This window comes from Zalophus californianus, chromosome 9, assembly GCF_009762305.2.
Source record: "Zalophus californianus isolate mZalCal1 chromosome 9, mZalCal1.pri.v2, whole genome shotgun sequence".
NCBI lineage: Eukaryota > Metazoa > Chordata > Mammalia > Carnivora > Otariidae > Zalophus > Zalophus californianus.
In genome coordinates this window covers 133,031,033-133,046,114 of record NC_045603.1, presented here as the reverse complement: position 1 = coordinate 133,046,114, position 15,082 = coordinate 133,031,033, and the positions used below count along the sequence as shown (strand labels likewise).

General features: G+C 49.1%; 1 protein-coding gene across 5 annotated transcripts in view; it reads left to right on the top strand.

Annotated features, from left to right (window-relative positions):
• The window catches only part of GATA3 (GATA binding protein 3), a 29,828-nt gene extending 15,043 nt beyond the window's left edge, over positions 1 to 14,785 (top strand). For 3 of the 5 annotated variants that reach the window (XM_027595516.2, XM_027595515.2, XM_027595517.2), the window contains exons 4-7: positions 2,495 to 2,542; positions 4,131 to 4,273; positions 8,624 to 8,749; positions 12,674 to 14,785. In XM_027595516.2, coding sequence (XP_027451317.1) covers positions 2,495 to 2,542; positions 4,131 to 4,273; positions 8,624 to 8,749; positions 12,674 to 12,958 — 602 coding nt within the window. In that variant the 3' untranslated portion in view covers positions 12,959 to 14,785. Of the gene's footprint in view, positions 1 to 2,494; positions 2,543 to 4,127; positions 4,274 to 8,623; positions 8,750 to 12,673 lie in introns of all 5 variants that reach the window. The other 2 variants (XM_027595519.2, XM_027595518.2) reach the window with 2 other exon arrangements.
• The last annotated feature ends 297 nt before the right edge of the window (positions 14,786 to 15,082 follow it).

Here is a 15,082-nt window from a genome sequence, read left to right as displayed (position 1 = left end):
GTGACCATGAGATCAGTTTTCAGGGTTTTTTTTTTTTTTTTCCAGGGTGACATTCACTCTGACTGCCTGGGCAGGACTGTCTCTATTTAGTTGATATGTTTTAGCTAATCCAATTATTTTCAGACTGCTGCGTGCGACAGTTGCATTGTTTATCCCGCGCCAGGAACTTTAATAGAGTCCGGATGCGGTTAGGCTGACAGAGAAACTCAGACCTGCATGTTCAGTACATGAAAGTCGGCAGAGGGAGAGGGAGGTAGGCTCGCTGGTGGAGTCAAAGAGAAAGCAAGAGGAAGGGAGAACAGGCGGAGGAAAGTGGCCAGGCTGCCTTGCCGGGGGCTGGGCTTGGGCGCGGAGTGGAGGGTTCCAGAGAAATGGGGTTCAGCTTGGCTCAGAAAAGCTGGGATTAGATCAGGGCTTGAGGACTGATTGCAAAGAGAGCAAGCCGATGCATTTTGAAGTAGTGATGGGAATTTTTTTTTTTTTTTTTTTAAGTTCTCTTTTCTGGTAGCGCAAAGTTTTGGGGGAAAGATCGTGGTATCTGAGGCTCGGGGGGTGGTTTGAGTGGAGGAGGGGACAGGACGACTTTTCCAGAGTCTCTGGTTTCTCTCCCCTCTGTGTGCACGCCTTCGGGCCTTCGGCTGGTCTTTTTCTTCCTCTCCCTCACTCCTCAAGCCCCTGAACATTTGGGGGTGGGTGGGAGGAAGAGGTGCAGTTACCCTAAGCCAGAGCCAGGAGCACCTACGGACTCATTTTATTCTATGTATGTGTGTATATATATATATATATATATATATATCTTTTTCTTTTTTCTTTTTTTCTTTTTTGGTAGGTGGGGAGAGGAGAGAAGACATTGCAATTTGGCTTCTTACTTCCTCCTTCTTATTCCTTTCTCACAGTCAGAAACCCCAAAACAGCACACCTGGGCAGCTAGGGAGCTGGGACTTTCGGGAGTGTGGGAGTGGGGGGGAGGAGGGTTTCTAGACCCTTCTGGGTAGAGAGGGTGGAAGTGGTAGCAGTTCTTCAGGGAGTTCTCTGGGGTTTCGTGGTTGAGTTTTTTTTTTTTTTTTTTTTTTTTGAACTCTGTGCAAATGCACTTGCCTAAGGTGGAGACAGGAGGAGAGAGGGTTGTTGCATTTTGGAGGAACGGTTGAAGCCGTGGTTAGGGCACCTTGTGCTGTTCTAACGCCGGGCTGTCAGTTCTGGGTCTCCCTCTGCAAACAAAAGACAAAGCCTTTTAGCGAAGGGCCCTTTCTGCCCCCCCCCCCCCCAGACTGTGGGTATCCCGCCCCACCTTCTCCTTCGCAGCCTCCGCCCCCGGCTCCCGCTCTTTCCGTCCAGCCCCGGTCTCAGGATTTCAGCTGGAGGCCAGGGAGGGTGTTTGAAAATGGCTGTCGAATGTCAAGAGGCCTTGCCGCTCTGTGGTTCTTGTCACCTATGAGAGAGAGGTGTCTGTCTGAGCCGCGCACACCAGGCAGTGAGCGAGGAGAGGGAAAGAAAGCAGGAGAGAGCCGGGGCCTCCATTGGGAAAATGGGTTGTTTGCTGAAGTCACAGACTAGCGGCAACAATGAGAGAAGAAAAAAAAAAAATAAATAAGAAAAAGCCAGACAAGGCAATCGCAAACTTGCGGAGTGAATCAAGACAGAAAATTGCTCTAGTGTGCAGAGCTTGGCTGAAGAGGCAGCCGTTGCTAGTTTTGAAGGTCCCTCTGAAAAGGAAAGGAAATCAGACTAATCTCGTCAGGCCGGGAGATCCCCCAGCCCCCGGTGCCTAGGAGCAGGGCTGCCGGCCCCAAGCCAGCGGGGACTCCACCCCCAGAGGGTGCTGCGGGAGCAGACGGAGGAGGGGGCCTGCAAAACCTCGCCTGAGCCCTCCCTGCGCAGCGGGGCAAAGGCACCGGGTGCCAAGGGACCCGAGAGGCCCCTGTCTTGGCCGGATGGGGAGTGGGCCTGGGGCCCCGGCCAGCACAGGGCGGTATCGCTGCCCCCAGAAGGGCCCACCCAGCGCCTGCATGGGGCACGGGGCCTGCCGGGCCTGCCCACCCCCTGGCTAGGCTGCAGCAGGCACCTCCTCGCCCACTCGCCCTTTCCCCCTTTCTCCGTGCCTCCCCCTCATCCCACCACCGAGGGCGTAGGCTTCTGACTCCAGTGGAAGGTATCGAGGTAATTTGGTCCCAAGCCTTTTTGAGGCCCGGTAGATACTGTTGGGTACCTGGACACGTGCTCCTGGCTCGGTAGCGACTGAGTTTGGGGAGAAGGCCAGTGGCTCGTGGGAGGCTCTCTGTAGACCCTGGGTTGAACAGCTTTTTGGAATATGGTGGAAAAAAAAAAAAAAAATATATATATATATATATATATATATATATAAAACGTTTCTAACTCCTTATATTCTTTTTTTTCCTTTTAAAAGGAAAGTGGACAAAAACTGGTTAGCACCATTATGAACTCCAATGTCAGGCAAAGCCCTCCATTTCTGAAAGTCTTTTTCCTTCCCCAGAGCCTGTCCCTGGAGAAAAAAACAAAACAAAACAAAACAGGCTTACAGGTGCGAACCTCCAACGTCCTTCATACTTGGCCTAGGGGTTTCCAAAGGCCAAACAGGCCCCCAAGCCTGCCGTGTTCTCCTGGTGTAAGGAGTCGTCTAGATTCCCAAGCAGCCTGCCGGGTTCTCTTCCTCCACCCCGTCTGCCTGGTGGTTTGGAATTAGCCGATTAATCTCATAAAACGAAACAACGCTTAGGGGCTCATCTTTGACCCCTGCCATCCTCCCAAACCTCCCCCCTAGCACCCCCAGAGAAAGCGAAACCCTCTGCCGGACTCCTCCTCTTGGGAGACCAGCTCCATTGGAGCTACTGCCTCCTGCAGGGTAGGTGGGGGGGGGAGCAGGGGTGGGTTGGGGGGGCGGGAGCTCCTCCCAGCCTGGCTTGGTTGGCAGAGGTGCTGGTACACGTCTGCCAGGAGGCTGAGGCCCCCCAAGAGCTGGGCAGGTTCTCCCAGAAACTGTCCTCCCTTTCCTTCTCCCACAGAAGTTGGAAAGAAGTCAGTGAGCAAAACTCCCCTGTGGTCTTTAAATGGTATTTTGAGGGATTCTCTCCAGGAGCTTTCCCTCCGGAGATGGGTCTGGGTCACTCTCCTGCCCCTGGAGTGAACCGGCCTGGCCGGTTTTTTGTTTATTTTATTTGTTTGTTTTTTTGGAAAAAAAGCTACTGCAGGAAGGCCTTGGTTAATGAGCCGACCGAGAGGCCGCCCCCCCCCCTTTCTTTAATTGGCCTGTTCGCCCTATCTGCCCCTCATGCTGCTCCTTTCCGACTCTTTCCTCCCGCCAGCACCTCCAGGGCTATTTTCCTCCAACACCTCCTGGTCTGGTCCAGCTGGGGTCATCCTTCACCTTTGGTGTCTGTCACAGTGGCTGGTAAATCATAGAAAGACTTGGCCTTTTCTAGAGAGAGAGAAAAGGTGGTGGTGGGGATGAGTGGACCACACCAGGTCTTCATCTATTATTCGCCAACAGGGGACATTTCCAGTTTTATTGGAAGTAAAATCTACAGTCCTGGGTCCTCAAAATCAATCAGCCCATTGATCAGTCTATTCATCGATTTATTCTCTGTTTATCTATCTAGCCATCGATTCATCTTTCCTTTTCCCCCATCGGAATAGTCAGGATTTAATCGGTCTCTATAGACAGACCCAGCGCTGGTAATGGGGCCCCTTTGTTTTCCTTTGAGGGAACCAACTTGGAATGTTTCGCTTTGCCACAGTCCAGGACTTCGCATTTTCTCAGGGAACTATTTCAAGTTGCCATTTGCCTTCTTCCTTGGCTGCACTTGATCTTCCCCATCAAGTCAGGCAGGCCGAGAGCAAGGTTCTGCTGCTGTTTATTCATGAGCCACTTCTTGGGGCGGTTGCTGAGCGTGTGTGGGAATGGTTAAGCCATGACAGGGCCAGGGGGTGACTCTTCCCCACTTGGGAGCCGCCTTAAGGGAGGTGGGGGGTGGGGGGTGGGGGGAAAGTTCCCCAATAGAGGGAGCAGAGAGGGGGGGAAAAAAGTGCCCAATTTTACTCTCATGCCCTCCTTCTGAGTGCTGTCAGTGTTCCTTCCATAAGTGACTTATGTGTGGTCTTGTTTCCAGAAGGCAGGGAGTGTGTGAACTGCGGGGCCACCTCAACCCCACTATGGCGGCGGGATGGCACCGGGCATTACCTGTGCAACGCCTGTGGGCTCTACCACAAAATGAACGGACAGAACCGACCCCTCATCAAGCCCAAGCGAAGGCTGGTGAGTTCTCCTCCAGAAACACCGATCCAACACGAACCATTGTGTGTTTTTAATTTCCTCTCTTCAGGAAGGAGAGCTTGCTGCAGGAAATTGGCAGGACAGCTCAAAATCCTGTCAGCTTGCTTGGGGATCCTTCCCCCCCGCCCCTCCTTTTTTTTCTCAAATTGGATATACAGCAAAGCTCTCTCTCTCTCTCTGTCTGTCTTTTATCCCCCACCCCCCTTCATATTTCCTAAGTCACTTACCAAATTTTTTAAGGATGCTGGCTTTTTGGCTATCAAATCTCTAATGTGTTTGCAAATAGAATGAGAGCGGACCAGGGCAAGTGAGTTCAGATTCAGATAGTCGCTGTGCCACAGACGGAGAGATGTTGTGTGCAGATGCATGTCTCAGGAACCATCTAGACCCTGTCCCTGAGCGGCAGGCCCCCGAGGAAGTGAGCCAGGCTCAGTGCCACGGAGGGGTCTCCTGTGCCCGTGCTTTAAGAAGGCTGGGGTCCATTAGCTGAATCTCACTAGCAGCAGCCCCTGAGTCGAGCTGAGTTTTTCTTCTTTCCTGGTCTTAAGGATTGAGGACTTTCCACAGCTCATGCCTTTGGGAAAAACGGCGATTCCTGTCTTGCCTCTTGGTCTCATGTAACATTTGCTCTTATTTCCCCTTTGAACCACTACCGGGAGGGTGATGGTTTTTAATCCCCTCCTTCTTTCTTTCTCAAAAGTCTTGACCCTTCGGAATACTTGAGCAATTTATAAGGAAGACTAGCAGGAGAAGTTCACTGGTGAACTTGTCTTTGGAACCTCAGGCTTGGATTGAATAGCAAGTGTATGTAACAGACAAATAAAAGCAGGCTTGGCAAATGATAACTCTAACCACAGTCAAGAGATCAAAATGCTTTTTGTAGTGATGACATTCACCCAGTAGAGAGGGGAGGAGGGGAATTTCCCCATGCAGATTAGTGGATAAAGCAGCGTCCATCAAATTCTAAGTGTGTGTGTATGTTCTTTTTAAAGAATTATTTGTCATCTCCATCAGATTTTAGTGCAACTTAACACCTTTCACATCCTTTTCAGAGAAAGGAAGAACTTTCTAGGGATGGACGTGCCCACGTGACTTTAATTTTTGGCAATCCTGGGTCTCCCGGCTTTATCCCTTCTGCTCTCTGCCCCCTTCTCCAGCGTTCTCAACCTCGCCTCACTTGTCCCCATGCACTTGGGTATTTTTTTTTCCTTTCTCTCATGTGCAAAGCTAACTTCCTAGGAAAAAGCTGCCGGATATCTGAGCACTGGAGATAACTCATAAACAACAACTCAGCTTCCCCAACCTAAACATCAAGATGTTTGAACGTATCAGAACAAGTGTTTGAAAAAAAAAAATGGCTGGAGGTGTTAGCACAGAATGAATATGATCGCACCACAAAAGAATGTTCTGAATCACTCAAACCTGGCCTTAGTAAAAAAAAAAAAAAAAAAGAAAGAAAAAAGAAAGAAAGAGAGGAAAAGAAAACCAGCAACAACAACTTTCTTGTTAAAATAAGTCATGGTACCATCCTTATAATTAGACTTTTTTTTAAGGTAAAAAAAAAAGAGAAGAAAAAAGAGGGTGTCAAGTCTCAGACTCTGGGCTGGTTGATGAGCAAGAGTGTATTTGACATTTTCTTGGGGTTTCTTCTGTCTGGGAAGATTGCATAGGAGGGCTCTACTTGCATTTTATATAAGTTTGTCTTCATTCACCTTTCATAAGAAATCTCTAGAACTCTGAGTAATAATTGCTTTTAATTCTGGAGTTCATTGGCTGTCACATTTTTAAGCTGTCTTTTTCTTACTCATCCGTTCTGGGTGGTTTTGTATTTTTAGTTCCCTGGAATTCATATGCTCTGGAGAGCGACTCAGAGCACATTCAGGATATTTTGGGTTTTTTTTTTTTTTTTTTTTTTTTTTTAGCCTTTAGATGTGTTTGACTTCTTTCTGAGTACCTAAACTTTCTTTTTCTTCTTCCCTACATTTCCTGTTTCTTCATGCCAGCCCCGCTTCCCCAATTTGCTCTTTTGGCTGTACACATTTCCAGATTTGCTGAAGACCACCCAGCCCATAATGTAGCTAGCTCTTCAGTAAGATGCCTATCTAACCCTGAATAAACTCATGCAGGAAATAGAAGAAATGACTAGAGAGGAGATCCATAGAATATTTTTTCTGAGTCTTGCCAGGGTTTTCGTATGTCTAACTGGCTAGCCGAGTCGAGCTTGCTTTATTAATGTACTTTGTCTCCTGCTAGTGAACCAAACAGTGTGGCTTTTAGAGTCCGTATAAATTCGCATCAAGTCTGTGGACCAGAGACTTTTTCTGAGGCCGCTTGTATTTACGTTACTGTCAATACACTGGGAAGGATTGCACTAGGGACCTCCTGGCTTGGAGCTTGACTTTTGCCGGCTGGTATTATGTCCTTGTAGCACACATTTAAAGTTGCTGAGCTGGGAAATCTGCTGCCCGCGTAGATATTAATCGACTCGATCTCAGTATCTGTTATCAAGGAAAAAGTACAGGGAGATAATAATAATCACACGATCACATCGTTGTCAGAATCATCAAGCACTGATTTTCTGTATTGATTTCTTCCCAAGAGTATACAAGTGCAAGTTAGTCCGGTCTCAGCTCAGCATGGTTCACGAGTGGTGGGTGGGCACGGACGTGCGGGGTCAGAGGCGGCACCCCTGGGCTATGGGGAACTGTTTCCCAAATGGACAGCCAGAAAGTAGGACTTTCTCAGTGATGAAAGGGAAGAGCTGGTTTTTCTTCCCAGTTTTTGTAAGACACAGAAAAAAAAAATACCCCCCAAAATATAGATAAATAAAAGCCATAACTCCGCTCTTAAAGCTTGTAGGGAAGAGGAGCCTGTCTGTGGGACAATGTAGTGGTTTGAAGGGAGGGGAATCAGTCGGCTTGATTCAGAATAGCCACGAGGTTGCGCATATCTGGCAGCTTTGGGTGTTGGGCCTAACTTTTTGCTTGATGAAATATTGATGGAAAAGCATACCACGATCCCTCTAAGTTTGATCTCAGGCTTTTATAAACATGCTGGAGTTTTCTAGATCACAGATAGCTGAATTCTTGCTCCTCCTCTGGCCTTTGATAATATATTTCAGTCCAGAGCCTGGGAATACTTCTGCAATTGAAATTGTCTTTGTAGGTCGGGGGGAGAGGGGAAGGAATTGACAGAGGTATATGTTAAAAGGGACCCAGCTTCGTTTTCTTTGGAAAGTATTTGAGTTTACATTTTTTTTTCCTTAAAGTGTGGACGTAGAGAATAGTACCTTCTGTAAGTTTAAGTGTGTCAAAAAGTGAAAGAAAAATCTCCCTCTTCAAGGAAATGAAGTCAGTGACACAACCAAATAATTAAAATTCAAGCTGAGCCTGACATCTGACCTGCCACTCTTGGGCTCTGTGAAGAGCAAATAGGAAATACCTAATTTCACGAAGGTGAAATGAAATGAGAGCAGGATGGGGGGTGGGGGTGGGTTCCTGTTGATTAGCAGAATTCTCCGTGCTTTTCAGTTTGGCTCATGAACTGAAAGCCACCTAACGAGAAGGAGGGTGGTGGTCACCAGGAGTGTGGGCCAGGCAAGTATAAGGCTGCTGCAGATTTGCTGGGGGTCTGGCTCATGAAGGATGTCCTGCTTGGTGCTTCCTAAGTGGCCCGCCCTGTGGGTGCGTGCCACACACACACACACACACACACACACACACACACACACACAGAAGCGCGGATGCTCTCCTACCGTGCGGGCCCCCTGTTCTCTTTTGAATCCAGCATTTCTTTATTCGGGAGCTGTCAAGTGCTCTGGATGTTTGGGTTCGCGCTCCCTTTGCTGTTCACGTGTTGTGATGGCCTCGTTGAGCATCGATCTTCTTGGCAGTTGCCCTTGCAAGCGGCTTTCTGGGAGTCTGGTGCACAGGGGTCCCAAGAGCCCGGTACCACGCTAATTCAAAGTTGCTACCCGTACAAGTTAAACATCCGGGAACTTTGCCGAGGCTTGGGGGGCCATTAGCTCAGGGCGGTGATGTGGGCTCTCTGAGCCTCCCGATGCCGCCCCGTAGAGTGGCAGGTGAGATTCTGGCCCCTTGACGACCGAGCAACACGATCCTGTGCCAGGGGATCGGCTGTATTTTTCTTCTTGAGGCAGCTTTTGGGGATCTTTATTACTTTCATGTGGGCCACTTGCTAGTTTTGATTTCAATGATAATTTTTTTTCTTTTTCTTGTTGTCAGTGTGTCTCCATGGTTCTGAAAGCCCATTTCACCTTTGTTTTGATTTTACCCTCTCTCTCTCTCTCCCCCCCCCACCCCCAACTCCCAGTCGGCAGCAAGAAGAGCAGGTACGTCCTGTGCGAACTGCCAAACCACCACCACGACGCTCTGGAGAAGAAATGCCAATGGGGACCCCGTCTGTAATGCCTGTGGGCTGTACTACAAACTTCACAATGTAAGTGTCCCAGGACCAGACGTGGCATCCCCCGCGCCGGGTCCCCTTCTCCATTGGGTCGCCCTCCCTTGGACCAAATGGCAGGCCTCAGAGCAGCAATGTCAGAGTGGACCTGCTCTGTCCCCCCCCGCCGGCGGTGCTGAGACAGGACAGTGTGGGGCCGAGGACGACCCCGCGCCCCACATCTGTGCGGACAACACGGCCATGCGGCCATCCAGCGCCTCAGGGGGGCCTGGCCTACGCTTGCCAGTCTCCCTTTTGGGAAACCGGTATAGTTTGATGGTTTCCCCGCAGCTGACACTTTTTTTTTTTGCAAAAGAGGGAACGAGAGCAGGCAAGAGCAGGGGAGGGGAAGGTAGAGAGAATTGAGGGGGGTCGTGTGCGTGGCCGTGCCGTGCTGAGGGCGGCAGCCTCGCCTAACCTGCCCTGCGGATGTTAAATGGACTCTCTGCGTAAAAGGTGGGAAATGAGAGGCCCGGCAGATTGCCTCCAATGTCTCTGTCCGCACCGGCAGAGACCGGAGGAGAGACGCCGAGTGGGGTTATCCGCCCCAGGGAAGAGAAACTTGTCTCCTCTTCTGTGTCTTCTTCGCAGAATGAGCACCACCAGCCAGTCACCTGGGTGTAACTGTGTCGTTTCTAATCTTTTCATTGCCGACCCGCCCCCCTCCCGCCCCCGCCCTGTCTTGTAATATCTTTATGTTCAAAACAGAAAAGATCAGGTATTTTTGTGTGTGCCTGAAATAACTCTGGCTAACAGGCCGTGACCTCATGAGGCCTGAAGTTTTAATTCATCCTGAAGAAGAAAATGGCCACTTTGTCCTCTCTCTCTCTCTCTCTCACTTGCCTCTTTTGCTCGGATTCTGCTAATGTCTCTTTGCCAACCTGACTTTGGCAGAGTCTGGGGCTGAATGGGGAAGAGGCTTCTTGCTCAGGGCCATGCTGGCTGGGAACTCATCTCACCCAGGAATACCTGGGAATCAGGAGGAAGCTTCTCTGGTTAGATTTTTTTTTTGAGTCACCGGAGAACTTCTTCAGGGTGATCCCGGCACCCTAGTCCCTCTTTGCCTTTTGGTAGTAAGTTGTTGCCATGTCCAGGGACCCCGTGACACTCCGGCCCCTGCCTTCCATCTCATCCCCTCCTACCACGGTCCCTGTGTGATGGCCAGCCTAACGGAACTGGTCTTACTAGGCACTGCCTCTCGAGCCTCGGACTGCAGCATATGCCTGCTTATCAGCAGTGAACCCCGAGTTCCGCTTTCACTTTGGGGAATTTACTTGCTCCCTGCGGTGCAGAGAAACAGATTTGTGATGAAAATCTGGAAGATTTGGGCCATCAGGGTTCCTGGGCTACCCAGCCATTGGCCTAGCCTCTCCCGATTGTGTTTGGCTGTAATTTATGGTTTTCAAAGAACTTTCAGGTTTCTTGATTACATTCGAGCCTCAGATAGTCCCACGATGCAGGCAGGGCAGAAATTATTTTATTTCTGTTGTACTTGAAGGCGTTATGACTCAGAGCATCAAGTATCACAGGATACTGGCCAATGAACATGGCTGCTGGAGCGGAAGAGTGGGGACTGATTTCAGAGCGGCCCAGACCCGCCGGCGAGGTCAGGCAGGGGTGTGAGGACTGATGGGGACCGGTGGAAAGTAAACACTTTCTCATCTCAGCGTGTCCCAGAGTGCAGTTCAAAGTAATGAATTGGCTGAATATAGAGATTTCTTTTCTCTTCCCACAGAAGCACAGGAACGCTGGGAGATTAACCAGCCATAAATTTCTGGGACTGCTTAGCCATGGTGAGATGTGGTCTCGACTGTGTCCGATCTAAGGGAAAGTTCGGAAGCCTGTCGGTTTCTCATCAGATCTTCACTGCTCACTCCCACCCTATTCTTAACTCGCTCCCGACTTCGTGGCTGGGCTCCAGTGGCTGGGAGAGGACCTTGCTCCCCAACAGGAGTGGTTTCTCTGTCTTCTCTGGTTTAGCAAGACTTCACGAAAGGAGGCAATTTAGGTGTATCTAACAACGGGAGATTATAATCTATTAACATGCTCATCGCATCATGTCTGTTATGCCCAGCTGGATTCCTGTTTATGTATGCTATGAGTGAGTTCCTTTCTTCTTATCTAGGTGTTTCGATAACTACCTATCTCAGGATCAGTGTACCTAGGTGGTGTTGAGACTAGTTATCTGGGTTTGTGTTGCTATCTGTGTAACTAGGTATTATATTTCGATATCTGGCTGTGTATATCTAGATATCCCCGTAAAGAGCCGTGTGTCTAGACATTATCTCGGGGGGAGATTTGATGTGACCGTAGATTCCTATCACCTGTGCAGGCTGCATCTTTGTCTTGATTGTCACTTTGAAGAAGGAACCCTGAGATGTTCTTTTGGCAGTGACCTTTTAGCCCTTCTGCCTTCCTGGCGCACGAGGGAATTGGGTCTCAGCTCCAGCATGTGGTTCTGTGCCCCTCCTTGGGGTGACCTCTCCTGGCTCAACCCCAGGAAGCTGTGTGTCTGCTGTCCCCAGAAGCGTTGTTGGCAGCCTTTTGCGCTTGACCGTTGGCTTCTGTCTCCCTTAACTGTCCTTTTCCAGCTTGGGGAGCAGACAGGTAGATCCTGGAGCCAGGAGAGCCTCTTCTCTTCCTCCACCCTCGAGGACCCCGAGGGAAGAGATGCTTTTTTCTCTAAGGAGTCAGGAACAACTGGGACCCTGACATTTCCTCCTCGAGGTGGTTTGCCACGTTTCCCTGATGCGTGGCCAGATGCGTGGTTTGCTGGATGGGGCCTCTGGCTGCCATTGAGGTGCCTCCGGTTCTGACTCCTTGTGGGGAGTGATCTCTGCTTGCTTTGTGAAGTGCCCCTCTTGATTCTACCCCCCCGCCCCCTCCCTGCAAATGCATTTTAAGAACAAAGCAGGCAGAAGCTTCTCAAAAAAAGAGAGAGACGGTATGCTGTCTCAGATGCGGAAGGCTAGTTGAAGACCTTCAGAGTAGGCCCTTGCTTGTCTCTTTCCTGGAGCTCGCGCCTGCTCTCGAATTTTCAGGATGAGGGTGCTTCCATGCCCGCTCAGTGCTGCGCGCCCCGAAGTGCTTATTAGCAAGTACTCGGTGACGGGTTGGTTGGCTTTTTGGTTAGGAGTGCCGAGTCAGAACTAGGCAGAAATTGCAACTTTCAGTCATTGCTTGGTTGCTGTGATGGGGGCGAGGGACCAACCTTCTGGAGAGGCACACTGCGTTCAAACACGGCCCCAGAACCTACACATTCCAGGGGAGGATTTTTACAGCACCTGTTACTGTGAGAAAGCTGGGCAGAAGAGAGGCAACCAAATGTTAGTTTGGAGAGGACTGTGGCCCTAGTCTCTCCAAGCAGAGGGACTTCAACTCTCGAGATTGATCACATTGTCAGTGCTTTCTTGGTCCGTAGCGCAGATTTCCAATGAGGGGACAGAGTGTTACTTCCGTCTTAAAGATTCCTTCCTTGCCTCCATTTTCATGAAATGTTCGAAGGAGTTTCTAGTGGAATCAGACCCGTTATTATATTTTAGTTACCAGAGAAATGCAGTCTTATGAGGTGGGTCTCTAGAACACAGTCCTTGAGAATGCAGAGTTTCCTGGGGAACATTTTCCCAAAGTGACTGATGTAGATGAACATAATTAACACCCTCTGCGATGGAACACCTCACCCCTGATCTCTTGGTTGCTGCAACCGAGAGAGGCTGACAGTCGGAACTCGGCCACAGACCGAATCTGCAGGATGCGGGGTCCCCGGGAAGGAGACAGGAAAGGGTGGGGAGGAAGGGGGCCCCTGAAAGCAGATCCCTGGCGTGGGGCGGTCAGAGTAGCCGTGCTGCGGGGTGAAAGCCTGTGCCCTTTCAGAGCCAGCCAAAAAGTAAAAAAAAAAAAAAAAAATTGATCTTTGTTTAGATTAACAGACCCCTGACCATGAAGAAGGAAGGCATCCAGACCAGAAACCGAAAAATGTCTAGCAAATCCAAAAAGTGCAAAAAGGTGCATGACACGCTGGAGGACTTCCCCAAGAGCAGCTCGTTCAACCCGGCTGCCCTCTCCAGACACATGACCTCCCTCAGCCACATCTCCCCGTTCAGCCACTCCAGCCACATGCTGACCACGCCGTCGCCGATGCACCCCCCGTCCAGCCTCTCCTTCGGACCTCACCACCCTTCCAGTATGGTCACCGCCATGGGCTAGAGCCCCTGCTCGATGCTTCTAGGCCTCCCGGCGAGAGTCCCTCCAGCCCCTCCTACGTGCATTTTTGCAGGAGCAGTATCATGAAGCCGAGAACCGATGGATCTATGTTTTGAAGGCAGAAAGCAAAAGGGCGGTTGTCACTTTTGCAAAGGACCTCACTGTGCTGTGTTCTCGATCACCGAATCTGGATCCCATTTGTGAATAAGCCATTCAGACTCATATTCCCTATTTATCAGGGTCTCTCTAGTGCTGTGAAAAAAAAAAAAAAGAAAAAAAGAAAACAAACCATGCCGAATATTGCATATAACTTATATTGTAAGAAAATACTGTACATTTGAAGAAGACGTTATTGCATCTGGGGAGCTGTAAGAAAGGCATGAAGGACGCCAAGAATCTTAAGGAATACGGGGAAATAAAGTGTGGAAATTAAGAAGAAACTAGGTCTGCTATTCACATGGACAGACTGCCAGTGTTGATTCCTTGCACTGGTCACAGTTGGATGCATTAAGAGGATAAAAAAAAAAAAGAAAAAGAAAAAAAAAGAAAAAAGAAAAAAGTCGTAGGCAAATCATTCGTTCAGAGCGGTGGGCCTCTGTCTAGAAGATTCTATCAGTTCTGGGCGCTCAGTGTGGCCACTCATGCACACATTGCCGTCAAGGGGGTCCCAGAGCCTTGCTCAGGCCTCCCCGCTTTGTGAACAAGTCCCTGTAATTGTTGTTTGTATGTATAATTCAAAGCACCAAAATAAGAAGAGATGTAGATTTATTTCATCATATTATACAGACTGAATTGTTGTACAAATTTATTTACTCCTAGTGTTAAGAAGTACTTTTTGTTTTCATATTTTCCTTCTTTCTCGATTTTTTGGTTGAATAAACTAGATGACATTCAGTTGACCTAAGGTGGTTTGTGCTCTGGAGGGCTTCTTTTCCATTTTGTTTTTTGATGATATTTATTAACTAGCTTCTAAGGGTACAGCAGCATCTGTCTCTTCCCTCACGCCTCCCGAAGCCTGGGCTGTCTGGGGAGCAATGTATGAGCTCCCAACGTGCATGCCAGCGACCTCGGCCGGACAGACGGGGTCCTGAGAGCAGCCGGGCTGACTGTTAGCTCCTATTGTGTTCTGTGTTAGTGATCACTGCCTTTCACACAGTCTGTTGGAATACTAATATAAAAATAAGGTGAACATATTTTAAAACCACCAAATAACATCATTATTGAAGTGGTGGCCAAGCTCTTAGAGAATCTGGTAGCTCTAGCTAATTTAAAAACAAAACCCAAACATGTTAAGTTATTCACTAGGAGGTAATGCAAACATTTATTCCTTTGGGAAGCCGGGCATCTTTGGAGCTCTCTCTGCAGCCCAGAGGCTCCCCCCGGCTTCCCCCGGGGGGACCGGAGTACCTTCTGTGTCCCCTCGTGAGCTGCAGACCCTGGGCCTGGGCAGCCAAGTCTCCTTGCAGGAGCAAGGGGGACGATTTCCTCGAGGAGATCCACAGGCGGACTGCAGATGATGGATTCCTCCTGCTTCTCTCCAAGACGTGAAGGAGCTGGGCTGGTGCTTGAGTTCATCTCTGTTTTGCTTTTCTACTGTTGAATTGAATAACACAGCAGTGGAGGGTTTATTGGCATGTTTGCGACACACGAAATAGCCGTTTTTGTAACTTAACGCTGTATAGTTTCCTTTTACTCTGTTGACAGAATGTGTAACCAATGGCACACACTTTAAAATCTCTGTTAAATCGCCTCTCTGCTTTCTTAGCAAATATTTTAAACCTAAAGCTAAATGTTGAAATAAAGGAGTTAGAGACTTAACTGAGATGCAAACGGAGATCTTACTGGCTCCTAATTTAATGACCTGCCCTTGGAATGTTGTTTTCAGCGACTTCTAAAGCACTGAAGGAACTCATCATCTGTTGCCATATTAAATTTGGGAGATTTTCTCGTGTAGCTCCAATGTCTCAGGGTCTGCCACCTCCTTTCTTCATGAACAGATTTGAGTCCATGCTCTTTCACCTTAAGAACAGGGAGTTCAAATTCTTGACATTCTTGGGGCGGGATGGTGGGGGTGGTGGGGGGGGCGCACACGTAGAAAAATCCCAAACTCAGTACTCCAGCTATGTT